Source organism: Amphiprion ocellaris, chromosome 6 (genome assembly GCF_022539595.1).
Source record: "Amphiprion ocellaris isolate individual 3 ecotype Okinawa chromosome 6, ASM2253959v1, whole genome shotgun sequence".
Taxonomy (NCBI): Eukaryota; Metazoa; Chordata; class Actinopteri; family Pomacentridae; genus Amphiprion; species Amphiprion ocellaris.
Window position 1 is genome coordinate 30,769,301 of NC_072771.1, and position 24,208 is coordinate 30,793,508.

At 38.4% G+C, this 24,208-nt stretch overlaps 1 protein-coding gene across 3 annotated transcripts in view; it reads right to left on the reverse strand.

Moving 5' to 3' along the window:
* Positions 1-24,208, reverse strand: part of sh2b3 (SH2B adaptor protein 3) — a 61,766-nt gene that overhangs the window by 12,533 nt on the left and 25,025 nt on the right. For all 3 annotated transcript variants that reach the window (XM_023264456.3, XM_023264458.3, XM_023264457.3), the window contains exons 3-4: positions 2,282-2,383; positions 1,157-1,245 (exon numbers count right to left, since the gene is read on the reverse strand). In XM_023264456.3, the coding sequence (XP_023120224.1) occupies positions 1,157-1,245; positions 2,282-2,383 (191 nt within the window). The remainder of the gene's footprint in view (positions 1-1,156; positions 1,246-2,281; positions 2,384-24,208) is intronic.

Sequence of the window (24,208 nt, forward strand, 5' to 3'; positions counted from 1 at the left end):
CCTCCAAGACTCCCACACGTCTCTCACACTTGAACTCGGTTTCAGTTTCAAGATTACATTTACTGCAGCTCTTTTCAAGCCCGAACAAAACATTGTCCACACAAGACACATTGCCTCTCGAGGGTTTTGTGTAAATATTAGATTGACTGATGAGCCCGATGACTGATTATTTCCAGGAATATTCCAAATATAACAAAACTCAAACTTGCTCCAGTCTGCAGAGCCCGAAACGAATGCATGCACAGACTTACACAAGAGCAAATGCAAACGGTAAAGCTCAGGAGTAGACAAACAAGCACCGGCGCACACACTCATTTATCCACACATTCACGTTATACGCCAAAAAATATTCTTACTTGCATTTGCAAACACATACCAGAGCACGAGTAAACATCCAGCACACCCACAAACACTAAAAACAGTCAAGTGTTAAATATTTTCGCTTAGAAGGAAAATGCTGCATAATGAGGGCCGAATACCAACGCAGGCTGCTGTTACACTTCTACAAGTTAAAATTCTGCATTTTAAAAGTTTCCTAATGAAGCAGTTGGTTTAATCTGTGATGCTGTGAAATAAATATTGAGAGGAAAGAAGAGAAAACACAATTCTGCTTCACAAATTTGCATAATTTCTTGGCACATGTCCCTGCAATCTTGAATTTTGTATGAAACATTGCAAAATTTTACCTATTTGAGCCTATTTTAATGAAACCAAGATCATGTTTCACAGACATTAGAAACATGAACTCTCAACTAGATATAAGCTCTAGTAGCTTATCATGTGCTTTTTGTGTAAATTCTTGTATGACATGTAAGTAACTACAGCTGTCAAATGAATAAGAAGTAAAATACTTCCCTCTGAAATTTACAGGTGTAGAGGATTAAAGTAGCATGAAACTGACACTGAAGTACCTCGAAACTGTACTTCAGAAGAATGTTCCGGTGAATTTTACTTTCGGTAGCTTTCAGTTACTGAAGTGATGTTGTGGTTTTCACTTAAGACACACACATAAAAAAACTGCAGTATCTTCACTTTACTTTTTCCTACCAAAAAACAACATTTTGGAGATCCCTCAAATTTGAAATCCCTTGTGTTCGACTGTGCTTTGATATTCGGGTCATATAAACATGTATCTTTGTGCTGACGTGTTTCTCACCTGTTGCTGATACATTCTTTTAGCTCTGTGGTCCAGGAGCTGACCTGCTGGTCGTTGTCCGTCTCGAATATCAAACTACCTTGATTAACCTGCAGACAACAAGATACTTTCAACCATACCATCCACATTACATTAGCCGGTAAAGTGTACTACAAAAACGAGTGGACTAACAGTAAACTGAATTGCTGTTTTGGCAGTGGCTTACCAATTTTAGCTTATTTGAACTACAAAAAAACAGGGTTACGTAATTTGTCATCTTAGACCTTCTGAGTTTACCTCCATTATAATGATTCATAATGCAACAGGAAAGACAACACACATTACAGTATATAAATAAAACTATTATGAAAACAGACATATTGTAGATACACAACATAGCATTAATAAGTTGAAAATAAACACAACTTGCAACCTACAGTATTAAGGGGTTACTGCTAAGAAGTCTAGTAGGTCGTCTGCTATAAGAGGACATTTCCTCAAAGAAAAAAAAGCAAAAGCTGACACACTCTCCACAACATATGTGTGAAACTGTTATCAAATACTTGCTGATGTTGTTGTGAAAACTTTGCAGTTCCCTTTATTACTGTGACCAAGGGTTGATGTTTGCTACACTGGAAAGCAATAATTTTCACAGCGAAAAAATTTATAAATCAATAAATTTTCCATAAAAACACTTCTGTAGGATAATCCACTCCTCAGTTGTACTCAGCAAACAAAGACAGTTCAACTAAAATGCTGCAATACATGCATTTTTATAAGTTTTCTAAGTTATCAAGGGCAGTAGTGCAGCAAAAAGGAGTGTGTTTGGTAAAACACAGTTGATAGAGCATATGGATGGACAGCAGAGAAATCTCTGGATATTTCACTTTTTAAATTTTTTTTAAAGATTAAAAGTGATGAAATTTCGGTCAAACATCCTTTCAGTTTTAACCAACAAGGTCTAAGTTGGGGCTATTTAGTGAGTTTTGCATCAATAAAGTGCTTATCCCGTTTCAATTTTCTGTTGGATTGAATGTATAAGATCTCAGTGGTCAGAGTCTGTGAAATATGATTTGGAAAATCTGGAGTTCAGAGAGTTCCTGTGGAAGTCCTTTTATTTCCATCTGTCTGAAAAGCTGTACATACCTTTAAAACAAATGTGTTTAAGTTGTCGGGCATCTCCAGTCGGTTGCAACGACGGACTTCTTGGATATCTGAGCAGTGAGTCGTCAGTTTGGGACTGGAGGCCTGAAGAACACAATAAAGACATTGTTACTGATGATGATAGCAGATGAGGTGCTAACCTCATGATTTGTTCTACGTAAAGATACAGAAACAGACGGAAGGAAGCAGAACCTGGAACACTCTCATGAATAAAGGTAAATAAACAGAAACAATATGGCAGAACCTGTAATGAAGACACAGGATAAGATTATGACCATCCTGCACTGAGTCGAACATGAGGGCAAACCTTCGAGATAATGAATAAACTCTTGTTAACAGGGAAATGTTTTTAAAAAATGGGTTGTGTAAATAATAAAACAATATAAGTCTTCAAACCAATTATATCTAAGGTGGCTCAAGCATGAGCTGAATTCTCCTTATGAAGCATGAAACGGGCTACTTGCTGGTAATCTGTGAAGAAACATCATTTGGTAAAATGTCAAGACTGAGAAAGAAATAAACAGTTTTCCAGAGGAACTGGGATGGTGTTTCTGGGAAGACATGTTTTTTCTTTTGATTATCTGAGCAGTACAGGAAAGAAAATTCATTCACTTTGGCTCCACAAGGTGTCTCAGTGACAGATATCTCAGGACCTTGGCAAATGAAACCCAAACTATCTGCATGGATGGATACCACTCTGGAAAGTACTGCAGGAAAAAACTAATGTTTGAGGAGATTTAGGTGAATTAGCTTTTTAAACCTGCATCTAATTTGAGGTAAATTGTGGGCTCAGTATTCTCGGTTGAAATACAAACTTGAGTGCTGAGTGCTCCAGCAGTCAACTCTCACAGTCTTTATAGATTTATTACTCAGTGTACATCAATGCAGTGAGGTTTGTACATTTCTAGATCAATGTCCTTGAATAAGAAAGATATCTGCATACCTCCTTTCTTCCAGTTTTATTCAGATATGTACTACGTTGAAAAAAAAACAGTTTGCACTTGCTGCTGGTTGCTGACGCCACTCGACTGAAGCATGCATTATTATGAAGCTGATTAATTAAGCTACAGATTCCAAAGCACACAGTTTATTCACGGACTCGTACATGTGTGCAACACAGATACTGTTTGCTGTCTTTACACTTAATTAATGGGAACCAGATGGTGCACAGAAAGCCCGGAAACCAGAGGCAGTTTGTGTGATGTGTTCGAGTGTATGTATGTGAACACATGCACAGTCTCTACATGCCCGTGTGAATATGCTGCTAAGCCTCCCTTAGTATGAGAAAACGCAGTGAACTGAAGAAAAGCATGATGGAAACTCTCGTGACGGAGCTCCAAGGTTGACCACAGCAGAACAAATTGTATTTAAAGAAAGCTAGATGAGATACGAGGGGCTTCCTGGTGGCTGTTTGACCTGAAGCACACAGCACTAACTCAATGTGTCAACCACCAGAGTTTTGCATAAGAAAAGACACTGAACTTTCTACGGGTGTAAGAACACTTTTTAAAGTCCTGCTCCACACAGGTAAACCTGAGATGCAGCTGGACAGAAGGATGTTGGTGTGTGTGAACATCTGTGGGCGCACAACGACAGACACATGCACCCAAAGTAATCATACGTTACTAATACAGCGATGAAGAGCTTCGATACAAACAAGCGCTAACAGAGCCGCCGGCATAAACACACACAGATTCACACACACGGATGGATGACTCGGCCAGCCATGTGTACAGGCCTGTGGCATGCTGGGTCACAGGTCGGCTCGAAAATGAAGCCTGGCCAACAGCTGATAGAAACATGTGGAGACAAAGAGAGTCGGCAAGCGTTGTTAACAGTTTTGGAACCAGCGTGTGTGTCGTATGTCTTAGCTGTACATGCTTTGTTGTGTTTGACAACTAAAAATGTCAAATCATGGCGCAGAATAGAGATGTGTTATGAGGACGGGAAAGGCTCTCGCTATCATCTGATGAGTGCTGATTATTGTTGCCGGTATTGTTATTATTTTTTATCCTTGAAGGTGCTTGTGGCATACAGGAGAGACTGAAGGAGACAGAGGATGCAAAGTAGTTCTAAGATAAATTAAAACACAGGAAACAAAAGATATTTGTCCTCTGATGACCTGAAGCTCACGGTGATTGTGTGGATTAGCTGGTTAAAATATAGTTTTGATAATTGGCTGCAAGCATCATCAGGTTACCACTCCTTAAATCTGGGTATTTGTTGTATTTTTAATGTAAATTTAAAGGATTTGGACAGATGGTTTTATTTTAAATTTTAAACTCACAACAAATTCATATTTTTCACTATTTTCAATCACTTCAAAATTAAAATTCTTATTTAACAGAGTAGTTAGTTCAGAGAGCAAACTTTTAGTATTCGTTCAACACCATTTTCATCAGAAGTCAGAGAGAATGAAGCAATTTGATATCAGTAAAATAATGAAAGATGACAATACTTACTGTGTGGTAGCGCTACAACATTGATTATTTTCATTATAAATAAATTCAGTGGCCCATTTCTTGATTATACAAATCTTTTTTTGGTTCATAAAACAACAGAAAAGCAAATCACAATTGCACTACAATCCAAAGTGACTGTTCACTATGTCTTTAGTTTGACGAACAGTCCAAAAGATTAAAAAAATATAATTATACAGGAAGAAAAAGCAGTAAATTCTTACAGATAGGAAGCTGGAACCATCAAATCCTGAAAAATGACTTATTCATTGATTATTAATGTAGTTCCTAATTTTTCCGAGCTATGCTAATCAATTAATCCACCAGTGTTTGCAGCTGCGCTAAAATTTCATTATATAAAGTTAAAATCTTTCTCTGTGACAGATTCATTTCGACTATAAACACAACAGCTTTATATCATCACAGTTATTACTATCATATTATCACCACCCAGCTCGGGATGGAGCCCCCTAAAATGAATATATTTAAGCTACCATCAATTAACGTGACTTGCACCGACTTCCCAAACAAACAGAGCGCACAGTGGAAGCTAACAAGATCAAACCCTGTGGGACAAACACATGCAAGAAAGCAGAACAAAGAAGAAGGAGAAAAAAAAAACAGCGGAGGGGGTGAACAGCGTGAGAGAGCAGAAGCAGCAAAAGGAAACAGACGAGACAGTGAACGCCACGGCGTTGGGTGGGAGAGAGGGAGGGATGGAGCGCAGGGAGGACGGATTCCAGGCCTTTGTGCACCGGATGAGTTTGAGTCCATGTGACAGTGTGTGAGCCTGAGGAATGTCTATGTTAATCCTGTACACACACATTCACACATAAAAACAGACAGGAGCACGAACATCAAAAGAGTAGATTCTATTATTGCTCTGCGCTTCGACCACAGTGTCTAATATTATCAATAAAAAACACGATGACGCACAGAGAAGAGGGATATGACTCATTTGGTGAGATCTGAGTCAGTGAATGAGGAACTGACGAAAAGTGAACTCACACCAAAGTGCTGCCACAGCTGAATTTTAGGCCAGGGTGTTCAGGAGAATTTGTTTGTGCTGCTTCAGGTTCAGGTTAAAACTTTTTTAAAAAACTCTCTTCTGTGGAAAGACTGAGACAGAGTGAGAAAGATAAATGTACTTTAAGATGACGCTTCTTCGTCTTTTCCTTCACTTTTTCATATGTGATGCTGCTGTTAAGTCATTTTTAGTCTACTGGTGTACTGCTGCACATATTCCTTGGACTCTGTGTGCCACATTTCTATGTTTTGTTTGCTCATTTTTCTACTTATGTATATAAAAGATGTTGTATAACTGAAGGAGGCATTAGGCAAGAATGGGAATTGGTAGCCTTGACATTCTGTACGTAAAAGAGAAAATAAAACTCTTCCTGCCCTTTATATTTGGGTTTTGGCCTGCTGTTCAGCCCACATCAGCCAGACAAAACCACACATTTAAAGACGTCCCATTATAATGACAATTTTTCAGTACTTTCTAACATTTACTAGACTACATAACTAAAGACAGCAACAGGCAGATTAATCGCGGTCACAGCCTGACGTGTGAAATGTGAGTTAAACCTTCACCGTCATAACTCCACCGGATATGCTACAGCTAATGATATCTGCTACTCTCACTCTGTGTTTGTCGGTGAGTATTCGAGCTGAGAGTGACTCATTGAGAGGAATTCATTGTGAGAACGTGAATGAGTTTCTCACTAGGAGCATCTTTGAGGAACCATGTGTGTCTGTGAAGAGAGAAAAAAAAGAAGAAAAAACATACACCAGATGTCTGACTGGTTGAGCAACAACATAACAGGATTGGTTTCTGTGAATCAGCTTCATCAGGGGAGCAAGTTCAAGCTCACAGCACATTTCCTATTACTGCAAGACACCCGCACACACAAGCAGAAGCACACAAATACTCAACTTTACTGTGTTTTTCCCCCCTTCTTTGATTTTCGTATCTGCACTGAACTCTTTCAAGATTATTTCCTTAAACAAAACCATCAAGAAATGTGGGGAAACTGTGTGACCATTCATGAGCTGTGCAAGTGTTCATGTTTAGAAGCTTTCAAGCAAAACCAGAGGCATACTCCCCCTATTTCTTACTGCTTTCCACTGGTGATGCCCTACCAGATTCAGACGGTGGCAGGTAGGTGTCTTGCAAGCATAATAAATGGATTACAGTATGAGGCTACAAGATAAAGGCTGATCAGGCCTCGGTATGGAGCAATTGTTGGCATTTGATGTTGCAGAAGCAAAGAAACAACACTGAAGAGAAGCAAAACGAACACAAAAGGCACACATATTCAACAGATGAATGCAAAATGTCCACAAATAACTCAACACGACCACAAACAATCACAAAGATGCAAAATTACCAATAAAAGACACAAAATTTTATGCAGAACGGCACAAAAACTATGCAAAACAACTGAAGAGAGACAAAATGATGCACAATCAGATGATCAGAAAGACATGCAAAATGGCCATAAAGAGAACCTAAACAACCACAAAATGGCATAAAAATGAACACAAAACAGATGAAAAACAACAGAGTCAAAAAATGATGACATAAAAGATCCTGAAATATAAGGAGACTAAAATAAATAAATAAAAAGACACCAAATGCAAGAGAAATGCAAAATAACATCCCGCCCCTGATTTGGAGTTAGAAATACCTCTACTTAATAATATTATTTCATACTAAAACACTCAAAGCGGTTTATTTGGCATTTACTATTACACTGAATAAACTTTGTAAACATGGCTAGTTTATAATTGCCAGAACCAGAGATTGTATGTCGTACCATTACTACTAATTTTACAAATGCCTCCTTCCTGCCATTTAAAAGCGTCCATGCAGGTGTGTGAATGACACCTGTTTGTCTGGAAACTACACGGCCTGACCCTTTACTGTAGAAGGTGCCACAAACAAAAGCTGAGTTCTTTCAAACTAGCGAGACACAAACAGGTCCAGACGTACGCAACCAGAGAGAGCGAGCATAATGAGTCTGTAAATATACAGTAAAACCCTCGGGGGAAGCTCTTCATTGAGGTCTTAAATTACTGCTCTCTTTGTCTCAGCAGCTAGTAGCCGTCTTGTTTAGCAGCAGACCTCAAATCTATGTCCCATTCTTCACCCCGCAACTGTGGAAGAAGTGACGGCATGTCTCAACACAAGGTTACGGCAGCTTCACTGTATCAATAATTATTTATTCAGGACAACTTTTTAACATTTAATGTCTCCTTTAGGGAACAAACACAAGGACATCATGTCCACATGTTGAACTCTGTAAATCATTGATGCGTCTGAACTGAGTATGAGTGGAAACTGATTTTAAAATGGATTTGCCACAAAGTAGAGAGAGTTTTATTAGTCAAAAAGAAAAGAACAAAAAACAACAAGCAGGAGCAGAGCACAACTTATTACAGAGATCTGACAGCTGACTGGAAAGAGCAGCACATCTGTGTTTTACTTGTCCTTTTGGTTTCATGACTCCGTTGGCCTGATTACATGGAATTTTTTCTCGTTTTGTCTAAAAATGTAACTACACTTCGCTGGTGTGGACAATCTGTTTTGACTGTCGTGCTGCAGAATGAATTCTGGACCAATCAGGCTCGAACTCTAATCATCACAGGTTTTACTGTTTTCCTTTTAGTTTGCTTTGAGGATGAAAGTCATCTTGTGCCACAATTTTCAACAGAATCAGTTATATCTTTCCCTTGTATGCATATGACATTTATATGCCAATATTTTGTACTTTTTTAACTGACATCTCTTCTCATTTTTCCAAAACTGATTCTTTTGAAACTTTTTAAAAAATCGAATTTTTTTGGTCTTTAACAATATTCAGCTGCACACCACGAGTTTGTATTTGATATCCAGATGATGGTGAGTGGGACAGAATAGGATGTTTAATTTATCAGAGGGTTAAATATCAAATATTCATTGAGTTGAGTAGCTTAAGCAAGATTATTTTTTAAAACTTTTTATCACTATAAAGTGAATATGAATATTTGAAGAGATTCCCAGCTTTGTAAAAATCTAAATGCCAGATTAAAGACAACATATTAAGTGTTAATGGTAATTATTCTTAGTTACAGTCCAACTTAAGCAACCTACAATAAATTACGTGCTAAGTGTTTTTTTCTTGCCTCAAAAACATAAACGGGCATCAGCAAAATCAGCTCTGTGAAATATTAAGCTGATGCTGATCTGTCCCAGTAATATTATGACCCTGCAGCGGCTTTCAGTTTTCACTCCTGGTTCTTTTCAGATTGAGTCAACTTTCACTACTATGTTTCAACATCAAACACATTCACACACACAAATATCGTGAGTACGAAACACAGATATGCAACAATTGCAACACGGCCGACATCCTGGCAGAGCAGTGTTTTGAATGATATTTGCTGCAAATGATTTGAGAAGCAAATCTGAGATCTCTATGACAATTAAATATAGTTTTATGAGTTTGATTATAAATGACGAAACTGCATCTGTATTGTGAGATTTTACAGCATTTGTTTTTTCTCCATGTTTTGACATTTTATACTCTAAATAATAAACTAATCAAATATATCAATAAAAAGTAATAATAGAATTCATTAAATTATTGTTGAAAATAATTCTAATGAATGAGATTTATCATAGTGTGCTATAAATTACTTTTTTTCTATTCTTGGCCACTTAATTTTGATGGTTAAGTTACATGAATGATCAGTATTTAGGCCAAATACACTAATGAATAAAACCAAAAAAAAAATTGAACATTTTAGGAATGAATGTCATCTGTAATATCTGCGTCACACAGGTTTACACACTCGGCAGCAGACGTAAACAGCCGATGAAAGTAGCGCACAAACAACAAGCAACAGATGCAGCCATGCAGCCTCTCACCCACACAGTCACAAACACATCTACAGTTTGAGCGCACACACCCACACACGGGTGACACACAGGATGTTTGGAGTCCAAAACGATCTTCCCAGGGTCCCTTTCTCAAGGCCGTCGCCACGGCAACGGACTGACACTCAACATTCCTGTATCCCTCCAAGGGTCACCGTAGCCAACGCTGTCCGGGGTGCACACATGAGTGAGTGACTGTGTGTGTGTGTGTGTGTGTGTGTGTGTGTGTGTGTGTGTGTGTGTGTGTGTGTGTGTGTGTGTGTGTGTGTGTGTGTGTGTGTGTGTGTGTGTGTGTGTGTGTGTGTGTGTTTGTGAGCTAGACTGACCTTAGACTCTGCAGGGTTACCAAACCGGTCTCTGGAGAGATTTTACAGAAGTGTGTATGCACAGTTTTCTTGCAGACACACACACATTTTAAACAGCTACAGCAACACCCATCGGGGCCTCCTCAGCCAGGGGAGGCCATGACCTCAATCACAGTAACCAACACATCTGTCTGTACTTCCCCTGGTTTCAGGTTGGGATCATAGATGTGTTTCTTTAGTTTTGTTGCTGCATATACATGAGGGATAAGTCTTATTTTCAATGCATCCCATGCAAAGCACCAAAAGCAAAAGCCTCATTAGCTGATCTCCGTGTCACCAGACCTCCACTGGTGTCCAACAACTATTGAAAACACACCTATAAACCACACTATTCAATATTCCATCCAAATGTAGCTCAAAGTTCAACCAAACTTGCAGAAAGTCAGTATAAGAAAATGAAAATCCCATCCACTACACTTTGTGCACTTAATGCTCCATTAAGCCACTGCAGAACCAAAGTATGCCTCTGGATGTAACAGTTAAGAGTCAAATGGATTAAAACTGTGTATTTTCATCTGCATAGTGCACATGCTACATATATAGAGTGATGTTTTTTTGCCAGCTGTGTTTACATTTGTGCTACGTCACATTTTTCTTCTGTTGACACACCCAACTTTTCCATCTCAGGCACTACTTTTTACATTTCCACTCACGACTTTTTCATGCGCAAATTGAAAAATTGCACTGGAAATCCCCGGTTACATGGGGTGAACGTGGTCATCTGCAGTTAGTCTGAAAGATTTTTCCAAAAACATGACCGATATTACTGGCTGATAACGACCAGTCAGAGATATCGTACAAAGCCTCTTTGTTTTTGTACTGAAAATAACAGCACAAAAAGATACTTGGGTTAAGTAAGAAATGGTGTCATCACATGGTTTATCCATCAGACTGGCTCTAACCTCATTCTTTAAAATATTCTGCTTGCACTGCACCACTTGTAGCAGAGCAGGTATCACAGATGGTGGTGCAGTCACATGCTGTCTTTACAGAAAGCTACCAAGTAGTTTGTGAAATACATTGCTGGAAACTTGATAAACAATGACCCCATCATTTTTCCGGTCTCAGTATTATCATAATATTTATCTATGTATCCATCTATCTGGCTATTATAAAATCTGTATCCCTATCAACCACAAAAATCCAGTATAGGTCCGGTTCTTCTAAAAATTACAGTTCCCTGCTGCTGTTTTAGGCAATTATTTCAGCTTGCCTGAACTTTGAAATCATTTAATATACATTTCATTTAAATACACATTTAAATCATCAGCAGAAACAAGATAAGTAACACAGGATGACTGGAAACTAGGAAAAGTATTTAGACATGATCTAACACACTGTTGGTTGTAGTCCTGTCGTGACATTTGTTGACAATAACTATGCAAAATGGCCAACTTTACTCTTTACACTGATCACTGCTTCACATGCCAGTACAGTGGGGGGTATTTTTAACCAGTCGATGTTACGGGGTTGTTTTTACAATCTGGTTTCAGATTATAGCTCTGCTTCGATCGTTGCTACTGTACACAAATTCCTGGTATGTTTGTAAAGAAAAATGTGTTCCTATTTTAATATGTTTATACAACATCTACAGCTGCAGCTAATGGTGATCTGCAGCAGCTGGCATTGCTTTCACTCTCCACTGTGCTGCCAGACTTCAGCACCTGTTGCTTGTGTCACACAGATAAACACTCCTGAGGTCTTCCTCCAGAGCTGCTGGGACAGAAATAGACTGATCCCAGATCGCTCCTGGTTTGCTCATTTGTGCAGGGTCTCCTTTGGTATTCAAAGCACAACTTGATTCAGAAAGCAGATCCAAAAAATGATAATATTGTAAAAAAAAGGAAAAGTTTAAGGCCCCACTGGGGATTACATGCACGGAAAGCAGCTGTAATCACAAAATAGCACATTACCAATGCATGAAAACGGAAGCATCTTTGAAAATGCAATTTTGGGGTCAGCTATTTAAAATAGCTTGGTTAAAAATGTAGCTGTGATATTATGTAAAATAAAATTCTTTCAGTAGGGCTGCACATTTAATTGAATAATAATCACGGTTTTGGCTTCCAGAAACAGCCCGTGTAGATATCTTACATTACAATTCACTATTTTACTCTTTTAAAGGTAATTTTTAGCCACACACCTGCCTTGAGTTGCTGTAGTAGCTGTGTGTGGAGACTGGAGGCTTCTCGATGCACAGCTGTCCAGCTAGCATCTACTGTAGCCTGTCAGTGAGGCGTTTAGGGAACATCTGTAAATTGTAGTGGCCACCAAAAAAATGATATTCAGCAAGTAGGGCATTGTAAGTAAAACTTTAGTTGTTTTTGGGTTTTTTTAGCCCTCTACAAGTTACACTGAATTTGTGTGAAAATGCAAAGATTTGTACATTAACTGGAATGGAGCACAACATGGAAGTGAAAGCAGTGCTCTGTTCAAATGAGAATGTGCATTAAAATATTTGTGCATCACTAAAATCAATAAATAATTGTGATAAATTATAATGGCTTCAACACTGATCTAAATAATGGAGATGATCCTTCTGGCTTTAAATCATGCAGCCCTAACTCTAGGTTTCACTTGTGCATTTTAACGGTTCCTGGTTTTTTTTTTGTTTTTTTTCTCAGCTCAAACCAAGAAAATATTAAAAAACATGCCTCCTCTGAGAAAAAAAAAACTCTTACAGCTACCTCTGTACACACTAGTTTCGGAATCAGACTCAGAGATGTTTATGATACGTGTTCATAGGTGGAGTACATGCAGCAAAGAGATCACTAGAGCTGATCACATTCACAATCAGCTCTATCTGTGGCATCTCATGGAGGATGTGGGAAATGCACACACACATACACCGAGCACTCGTTGTGGGGTTACCAACACTGATAGAGATGACTGTGTTCTTGGAAACCTGTCACAAGCTGTAGCCCTCTGTAATGAATAAATGTGTCACTTCACTGCGCTGCCCTCCTTGCACACTTCTCAGAAATACTGATACACAAGCAAAATGTGAAGTTAAGAGAGCATACTCAAGATTCACAGAACTGAGAGCAGTTCCTCGTAAATGAATTAGCTGTGGTTTTGCACTCGAGAAAAGACCAATTAGCAAGCCTGACGGAGCAGAAAAAAGACGAAGGGAAAGCGGCAACATCTTTCTCAGGTCTTTCTCAGGTTTTTTTCTCTCATGAATATAATCAAAATGTGACAGCAAAATCAAAATGACAGCTAATTTAAGTGCAATGTAGTAGAATTTTTGCCACCTTACTAAGCACAACCTAACTCTGACAAATATTTTTCCAGCAGATAATCTGAAGGGCTTTAAAGTCATGAAAACACACACTAATATTTACCAACAACTTAATAAACAAGGGAAGTGTAGGAGGCAAAGCAGAAGAATCAGATCAGAGAACAGCACGTGTTGCACTGCTACATAGCAAATTTTCAAGTTTGTACATAAACGACAACATTTCTTAGAATCAGTTCAATTGCAAACTATTCAGACATTGCACATGATGCATAGATGTATAATTGTGCATCAGATTATGTGTTTATTCTCATGCTGCTTAAAGAATCAGCTTATGCAGGCAACAAAGAACCATTTCCTCATTTAACTCTCTTGACATCTCTTCTTGTGCAGGCCGTTTCAGGTACTTTATCCCAGAATCTTTTGAGATATTCACCAGTGAGACATCTCTGGTGACTGAAATACAGCAGAGGAGGATGGTATTTCATTTGTTGTGCATTTGGCATGCATTAAAAAACAGCATTTGACAAACTCATTTGAAACAAAGTATGTATCAGTTACTCAAGATAATCCACAGGCCTGACTGAGAACAGTTTTCGTTGGATCCTTTTACTACTGAAAATGTGAATTGTTTTAATTGGGACTGTTTTGTCACTGAAGACAACTGACAGCAAAGTCTACAGACACACTGGTTTTGGAAAATTATCTTCCTTTGACAATTCAATCTCAGTCGTACAGCACTACAAACACTGTATTCCCCTCCAACACAAGTGAAGGCAGCATAGTGATCCTAAACCTAACAGCAGCGTCTCTGCATGAGATATCATTTCCAGGGTGTCTTGGTAGTCTGATGATCTGGGATGTTGACCATACGGTCACTACTTGCCCAATTTGAGTCCCACTGGGGCTTCCTCTCTCCCCTCTCATTTCCTGTCAAAACTTTAATGTCGCTATCAAATGAAAAGACAAAAACAATCCCCAAAATACTTAAAAATAGAAGTATAATTTCCAAACTCTCTGTGGAGAAATATCTGCTGATATGAATGACAAGATGTTACCAGGTCATTATGATAAACGATTATTTGTTTGACTCTGACCACTGTTGCAGTGTGATTATTTATTTAATGTCCTAATCCTCAATTACCCAATTCACCAAAGATAAGTTAAGTAAGACACACTGTCGTCATGAGTGGAACACCTTGTTCTAATGCTGAAATATCTTCAAAAAGAACTCGAAGAAGCAGATTAGTTTACCGAGAATCAGAAAATAGATCATGTGATTGTGTGTAGTGGTGAGCAGAGCGTGAATCTCTCCACATGCACACGAGCGGTGTTCGTGCAGCTGAGTTTCCAAGTACTTAAACCGATTCTTTTTTTTTTTTGCATCAATGACCAATATCGTGCAAAAACATTTTTACATAAGCATGAGAAGTTTTTGTGAGTGAAGACTTTTTTTTAAAAAATCTGCTTCTTGCCTAAAGACAAATGAGGAAAAAGCTGCCATAAACCTTTTTCATGATTACAGCGTTCACTTTGGGAAGTGCTTGGTGTGTGTATTATAAATTGGTAGCAGGAAATATAGACACAAGTTTGAGAAAGTTTGCACAACATTCCCTCAGCAGCGGATGTAAAATTGTGTGCATGCATGTATATGTGTGTAGGATCTCACTTGTGTGCTACTAATCCACATGTGTGAGACGTGTGTCAGTTATGGGTGTGTGTGTGTGTGTGTGATGGTCAGTTAAGGGTGTGTTGTGTGTCCAGTAACTGTGCACATGTGGAAAAGACTAGTAAACATATTCTTCCCCAGCATGTAAAACATTTTTCTTTCTCTAAAATCCAGTCTTCCAGTCTTCCCTCCCTTCCTGCTCTTTGTTTTTGTTGTAAATTACTCACTTGCAACTGTGTGCAATTCTTAAACTAACACATCAAAATTTGGCCCTGAAATTGGACACACCAATCACTAAGGACTTGTTAGAGCCAGAGCAAACTCTAAATGTTTACAACTCCGGAGCAAAAGGGACGATTTAGTCCTTAGTGAGAAGCGCTACAGGCACAGATAGTGAAGAAATGCTTGCTGTTTTTGGCCTTGTAATGGAAACCAGGCCAAAGAGTTGCCCAGAAAGTGTCGGGGGAGGGAGTTCAGCAGAGTTAGAGATGTGACTAAGAAAAAGAGTCAAGAGGAAGAAAATAGAAAAGTGTGGAGTGACAAGGAGAAGCCAGAGGAAAGCACCAGATACATATGTTTAAATGTGGCTACATTTTTTTTAGACTGGCCTCCCCAGAGTCCTGTCTTAAACCCCATCTATAGTCTGTAGACTGATGAAGAAACAAGTCTGTCAGAAATCCATCAAAATGAGTTGAACTGCACCAATTCGTTCAAGAGGAGACGTTAAAGACAACCAGACGCTTGTAGACAGCTGCCAAAAGTGCCTAATTGAAGTGAAATGGCCAAAGGACATTTATCTGAATATCAGAATTGCTGTATGTATATTTTTGACCCAGCAGATTTTGCCACATTTCAGGAAGATCTGCAATAAATCTATGCAAGAACCAAAATGCATGATTGTTTTTGTGACAAAGACATGCTTTTCAACCATTCAATCATGGAAGATTAAAGGATGCACTGGGCACTCCAAACTGCCAGGGTCTTTAAAGGGTTAGTAAACTTTTGTTCACAACTGCATACAGACATGAACACTTGGTTCTGCAGCGTTCACCAATTTAACCTTCTACAGCCTTGTACAGAAAATCTTCCAGGGATGTTTTTGTATTTTTTATTTGAAAGCAACACGCCTCAACACATAGATGCGTGAAATTAATCTTACGTGTACCTGCACGGGAGTATATTTTGGGCCTAATCAATCAGAGTGCCTTGTAATAAAAACCTGATCATTAATAAAGTTACACTGAGAGCTAATGGTGTTTACATGACTTTTAATAAAGCATACACCTAATCATACTGCAATTGTGCTTACTCAAACCATGACATAATTGTGCTTAGTAACACAATAACGTTTGCAGGTGTGTGTGTAGGTGTGTGTTTGTAGGTCTGTGTGAATAAGAAGAACAGAGGCCAATAGAAAACTGTTGGGTGAGGGTGTTGCACAGCTTGGGGGCTTTCCACATGCTACTCAGCAAGGTCATGTGCACTGGCACTGTGGTTGTACGTTGCACACACACACAACAAAGAGGTTATGACAGCGGGAAAACGCACACATGCGAGATGCACAAACAATTAAATATTAGCCACCACTGAAGGGAAGCCATGTGATGACCTGCACATGTCTAATTTTCATTAATGCAGGCAAATGGAGCAAGACAAGCCCTCCTGCAGAACAAGACACAGAACTAGAAAGAGGCAGAGCAAGAGATCTGACAAGCATCTTGACCACATGACTCTAACCACTCCACTTCCTTTAGATGTTTCTCTAGATTTTTGTCACACACACACACACACACACACACACACAAGGAAGCGCACATGCATTTTCAACACTGCCAGAGAAGTTTTCCACTCTGCCCGAGAAAACACGTTTTCTGTGGGTCTCCTTTCGACTAAATCCAAACAAAAACAGAAGTGACAAATGATGTGAAAAGCTTTGTTGCTCACCACATCTTAGCTCAACTTCTCTTGCTTTTCTGTCAATTTTCTTTTTGGCATATAGCATGCACTTAGACCCTTCTGACACCGCAAATTTGGGAAATGTGTATATAACGATATACACAAATGTTTCCAGTTTAACATCTTTATCCAGACATTCACTCATCATCGTTCCTGTCTAGTCGCAGAGGCAGCAGACTATGCTAGAAAGCTTTGATTTCTTCTTCCCAGTCATAACCTCCAGCTCTTCTTTCAAGATATCAAGGCATTTCTCAGGCCCAGTGGGATGCGCTTTCCTTCCAGCATGTTTTTAACCTGCCTTGTGATCTCCTACAACTTTTACTTGGAAACATTATCCTCAAAGACAGTATCCCATTCATGCCAGAGCCACCTCTACTGGCTTTGTCTGGTTGAAATACCAGAAATTTCTCTCTGGGCTCCTTCTACATGCCACAACACCAAGCAAAGCAAGCAAATTTCTGCAGTATTAACTCACATCTGCTTGTAAATTTCCTACTCCATCTGAAATTTACTAATAATAAACATACTCTGACCTGAAAAAGACTTGATTTTGACGGAGTACATGGGCTCATACTTGGTGGTGCTGGCTCCTGTCCCCACAATGTTTCACACTCCGCCTCAGTTCATCAGAAGCAATCTTGAGTTCATCAAACCGTCTAACCTCCACTGCTGAGCTTGCTGTTGAGATTTGGCTTCTAAAAACTGGCAATAGGGCAAAACTTTGGCAAGTCCCAACAAAAAGGTGGCTGATGTACAGCTCAGAGGACACACACATCTTTTAATAAAGACAGCCCAACAACTTTCACTCATCGAATTCCACAGTACAGGACCGCATTCAGACAGTCTTGAAGAATCAGTGCACCAATTTTTTTTTGCACCATCATCTGGCAAGGTACTGCATTGATCAGTCACATTCATGCAAACACACATTCCTTGTAGATGACTTTGTGAAGTAAAGGCCGTATTTCTACCATTTACCTTGCATTTATCATGACAACAGATAAAATAATAGCAGTGCAGTTGTAAAAAACTCTCAATTCACAGATCCATTACCAAAACATGGCTTTCCAGACTGTATTTCATCGTCACATTGGTATCTGAAGCTACCTCAAACTAAGCGCCAGGCAGCTTTGTTTGAACGCAGAGATGAACTCAGTCTGAGCTCCCTCTAACTCAGTGACGTCCACCAAAGACCAAAGATAAAATGTCTGAAAATGCCTGTGAACATTATCAGAGACTTGAGCTGATCAATTTTGCAAGCCTGCTATACTTGACCAACTGCCCGAAATAAAAGATGTTCAACTTCCTGACTTCTGAGAAACTGGAACCAACATGTTTGGTTGATCTTTCTTGAAAACTGCCTAAAAAACCGGAAGCAGTCTTTTTAACAGCTCCTATCATGTTTCAGTCTTGGAACCATAGATATCACCCTAGTTATTTTTCTAAGTGAAGGTGGGTCTCAATTCTCCTGTCTCTAAGGGCATTTGTGCATAAAAACTTGATCAGTACATGAAGACTCCAAAGAAAAATCTCAAAATACAGCTAAATTTGTGCCTTTAAAGTCCATTGATGCTTCTGCTGCACTAAGGAGACAAAAACTAGTAGCAGATGGAAACATCAAATCTGTGGACATCAATGAAAAGAACATTCTTCAAATTAATACATGAAACAATAATACAATATTTCTGCAATGTGTTCCACATTATGTTCCCTGTTTTGTTGTTTGGTTCTCTTTCAAGTACATCGTCTTGTTACGCTGTCCTCTTCTTGAGTGATTTAACAGCCAGTTGTAGAATTATTAGTACAACCAGCTGTTACATCGCAACAAAATACCTCCAGTAGGGGATGGAAAGGCACATTCATTTGGGTTTTTCTTTTGCTGATTTTCCCACAATTTTGTTAAAATGAACACTACATTTAAAGGGCAACTTCGCCAGTGTTTCTTCCATAATGCAACTTTTTTCCTGCATGGGCAAGCTAGTTAATGTAGACATATTCACTGAGATGGATCTAGCCTAGAAACTTGGTAGTTCTGCTCAGAGCAAAAGCTTTTCAATCATAACTCTGTAGATAAGTCATTGCAAACTATATCCAATATTCTATTGTAAGACCTCGGATAGGTAAGATAACAAAAGCATCACAAGCGTCTTTGTTTTGTCTTTCTATGCCCATATTAGTTGAGAGAAGTTGAAGAACAGAAAATCATCTTGTGATCTACTGTATTTTGCCTACAACATCTGACAGATTTTACTTCTTTGAAGCCTTTGGTTATATTTACACCAAGTGCTTTCCTTAGAAATTTGTGGTTTCAACTTGGTAGGATCTCTCTATGACTCACCGTATTCCTGACAAGAGTCATTACTGCCGACTTTGACTAAACACTGGTTTTCTACTTGGTCTTAATCCCTCAAGCCTACTTTCACGCAAGTGTGGTATGTGGGGACTGTTAATTAAGAAACAAAATGCTAAATTATATAGAAAAACGACAGAATATGGGCTGAAACACTATGGACGCTGGCCAATTTAAAATCCACCACCATCTAAAAGGTTTACCATCTATGAGCTCTTGCTTTTTCCCTGACAGTAAGTTTACTACAAAGTAGGCTAATGGCACATTTTGCTGAGAAAGCCTTTATTTTATTGTGGTTGGAGAAACTTAGATGAACATCAGAAAACTAACTTTTTGAAAAAGTGGGAACCTGTGGCATGATCTAGCTTTCTGATCACCAACACTAGACATCTTTTACACTGTTTTAATCCAAGTTTTGCTAATTGAATTATGATGGTGTCATATAATTTTATGCTTTCTTAGCATTTACACTTCATTAAAAATGCTCCCTTTGCGTCCCCTGTACTTTCCCACGACTGAGTTTTCAACACTGGTGAACTCAACACCTCACCCTGGCAGTACTGGTTCTATGTCTAACCCTCTGAGGTATGAAAACACCACAAGAAACAGATTTTGGAAAGTGCAAAACAAGACTTCAACATGATGTCATGTCATAACTGATCCATGTAGCTGTAATTAGCATATATATATATAGAGCAGGGATTTGCATTAGCAGTGACACCATCTGTTTTTGTGAACAGTTTCCAGTTTATCAGGTACGAGCTAGAACATTCCCCAACTCTTCTCCCCATGTTTCCTGTCTTTCTCCTCACTGTCCTGTATAATAAGGCCAAAAAATAACTTTAAAAAAAAAGAAGCAGTTTTAGAGATGTTCAACTTTGTGGGAAACTTGGAGGCTGTAACCTGCTAAATTGTACTGTGGTACACTAACCATGTTACCAGTATTTAGTTTACCCTTATTGATATAAATGATTGAAACAAATGGTATAGCTGAATCAACAACTCCTCTATAAAACAGCTTAAACAAAAACTGAAACTTCATGATGAATAGGAACTTTGTTGCAGTGTAATCGTAATCCTGCTGGCTCTGTAGATACCCAGTCATGGTGAAAAAACACTGCCTGCTAGCACGAACCTAGCTGATACACAAAGCACAACAAGTGGTGCTTTAGGACTACAGACTGAGACCAAATAGGAAAAGCTGAAAAAAAAAATAGGGCAGCTAGAACAAATAAAATCAACCTGCACTTTCACAATAATCACCGTTTTTTCAATCATCTCTTTTATGATTATCTTTGAATTTTAGACCATTAACTGGACAAAGCAAACGATATGAAGATGCTATCTTGGATTCTGGGGAATTCTGACAAGTATTTTTCACTTTTTCCCCTTAAATGAAACAATACCCAATAAATCCATAATAAAAGTTAGTTGGTACCCTAATTTCTGCATAACTAATCCTCAAATGACTTCCATGGCAGTGAGAAGCATGACTGTTATGAAATCAAGAACCTAATGTAACATTGCAGACCTCTGCTTCCTTGAGGTCAGGGCAAATTTAAGCAAAGAACAGAGTCACTGTGGCTGTCAAAACATTTCAGAACTACATTTACTATGTCAGCCAATCACAGATGCTGTTTGCAGAGTGACTTTCAAACTCAATGGCTGCTTAAGAATTTTCCAGACGCCTCGCTATCCAGAGTTTTTTTTTTTTTTTTTTTTACAAAACGTTGTTCAGATTCTCATGGACTGGACAAGATTAGGACCTGGTGATATGAAATTAGAAGGAGGGGGGACAAGTTCAGGCTGGTCAGCAGAGAGAAGCTAAAAGGCAGAACATTTCAGGCAGCAAACGCACAAAAGTTTGAGTAATCTGGTTTAATTAACCAAAAAAGATAAACATTAGCACATTTGTGTCATTCTGTATCTGTCTGGTTGAAACAAATGGATACGGTGTGTGATATATGCACCGTATACACACATGTGGTAAACACCACATTCAGTGAATACTCACGAATGCATGGGCACCCACGCACATTACATGACTCAGTCAGTCACTTCAAGGCATAATTCTAAGGTTTCATGAAACTCAATCCCTGGAAAGAGGAAAAGATTTGACTTGTGGGTGAGATACTAAGACTTCTGTGATGTAAAATGAAACTTTCTCAGAGACAATCTGTGCTCTAAATAATGGCGTCAGCAGAGACAAAATGGCCAACTGAAGTTCTACAGAACTACACACTTGGTTGCTACTTCCAGGATGTCGAGACCAAAACAAAGCAGCAAGCTGGAAGCAAAAGACATCGCTGTAATTTCTTGAGGGTGATATTTCCAGCATCATGTCTTTAAAAGTTTGTTCGACAAAAACTCCAAGATCCAAAGATATTCCATTAACTATCATATAATAAAAAAGTAAAATGATAATAAATAACTAATGAAGTACTAAAATAGTTAATTAATAGCTAATTGATTTTCTCTTACTGTTTTAACCAAGGTTCTTTTGAATGTTGTAGTGAAAGAGCTTCAACAAGTCACAGTTACGTCCTTTAAATGCTGGTGAACGTTTTATGATTGTTTTGTTGCTATAAGCATCAGGGCTGCAATACAAAACTGAAATCTCAAATAACATAATAATGATAATATAATAAGCATGTAACTACCCAATATAGTTACTGGAAATGAAAGAAAGACTTTTTACGACAGCAACAGTTCCAATAAAACCTCTACAGAGTGCATATTACCCTCAAGAACTGGAACATCGTCTCTGGAAAGACACACTGATGTTAAGCCTTTTAAATGTCAGTTTTCAGTGCTTTGAGGTGTTAAAAAAAATAACATTTTTGGTTGAGCTTGTTTCAGTGTCGAAAATCTGCATGGCTAAATGTGACAAAATATGTATCCTAATTGATTTGATTTGAATAAACTGAGCCTATATGTGCAACCAGGGACTATTTTCACCAGGACAATTTGTTTTTATGAACTCTCATCTTTTGTAAGAATTCTACAGGCACAGAGTTAAAGAAAAGACCTGCAGACACCTTCATCTCTCTCCGTATGTCCTCGTTTTTACTAGCTTGTCAACCTAGCTGTCAGTCTGTCTTTCTACATGTCTCCTGCTGTTGTGTTTCCTGTGCATGTCTTCGTTGGTTTCATTCTGCTTCTCGTTCAGCTGACTGAGGCCCATGTGTTCAGGGCTTTAGTTGTGGTATGCAACGAGAGCCAAATTAACGCTGCATGTAGCCATATGAGAGGCTGAAGTACAATCAGTAACGCAGAACAGATGGACACCAGCGTCTGCTGTATGGAAAACTATTTTCCACTGATGTTGCATACTCCTCTCTCACTGTCAGTGCAAGAGGGGAAAAAACATGAATGAAAGAGAAAGATAAATGCATAAATATGTATCACACACAGAAATGCATTTTGACATGCATATAACTCCAGCTATGTTGCTTTAATGACCCACAACTCCACATTAAATTTTCTGAGAAGGCCTGTTAGTGGCATTTCTTCTATTTTCTTTTCTCTGAAGGCTTAAGATAAGGTATCACATGACCCTGACAGGATGGAGAGGCAAAGACAAAGCTTTTACCATATATGCCAACGTACATAAAAAAAAAATATGTGTGAGAATGTACAGCGAGAGCACAAACACATTCAGACAGAGAAGGACAAACTCCAAGAGCAACATGATACACAGTGTAGGCACATGCACACACAGGCATGAAATGAAACCATGTGGGAAAGATTAAGGCTAGAAGAGCTGGAACAAACACATGCAATGGCACAAACACACACACACTTACACACAGCTGAGATGAGATGAGATGAGAGGGGTATGATTAAGATGAAGTTTACAGGAGGTCTGAGGAAACATATCCGCCATCAGACTGTAGAAGTCCGTGGGAACTCACACTGAAAGACAGAATACCACGATTTTCCTGGCAAGACGTTAACCTTGTCTGTAACCTTGACTACTGAACGTCAGATGAAAGGAAAATCTGGGCTCGCTGCTGAAGAAACAGCTTCCTTGGTTGAGCTAAATTCAAGGCTGACGAAGGTAAAAGATAATATTAAGACATGAAGCAAATGACACACTGAAATATAATGAAATAAGCCGTATACTACAATTCTTTATTATGTCGGCTAAATAATCTAAGTTAGCACCAGGAGAGGAATAATCTGGGTCATGGTGTTAGTTTGTCCTTTTGGAGGTGCTCAAGGCCAGAGTTAAAGGCCGAGACAAAGATAGAGAATTTAAGGATAAGGACTCAGACAACACGGTGGACACTGTGGAGACTTCTGCTCTTTTCAGCTGACATGACAGGATTCACTTCTGCAATAACACAAGAAATTGCATCGCCTCAGATTTGTTATTTTGCCATTCTATCTGCAAAACAACACACAGACCGAAAACCTGCTCATCTAGCTGCCACTGAAAGAAGAATGTATGGACAGTGTCTCATCATTTTTTTCCCCCAGCAAAACAAACACTATAATAAGGGAGAATTGAAGCTTAATTTTTCATCCATGACTACCAAATTCAGTTAGGTAACTACTGTTGGTTATGTTTGGATTGTATTGATGACTGCACAGCTAAAATAAAAGTTCAAGTGTCTTAAATGTTTTATTGCGTATTACAGTCTGTTTTTAGATTGATCCATAGCTTCAATGACATCTTTGTAGTTGTCTTTCTGCCCTTTTTTTCATAACAAGTAACTAAACTTTATTAAACAAATCTGGTTATTCTAGTAATTTGTTGACAGAATAAATGCAGGCACTCACATCTAGAATGCAATATATATATATATATATATATATATATATATATATATATATATATATATATATATATATATATATATATATATATATTTTTTTTTTTTTTTTTTTTTTTTTTTTTAAATTTATTTTTTTTTTATTTTAACACATTAGCAGTCTGATAGTTGAA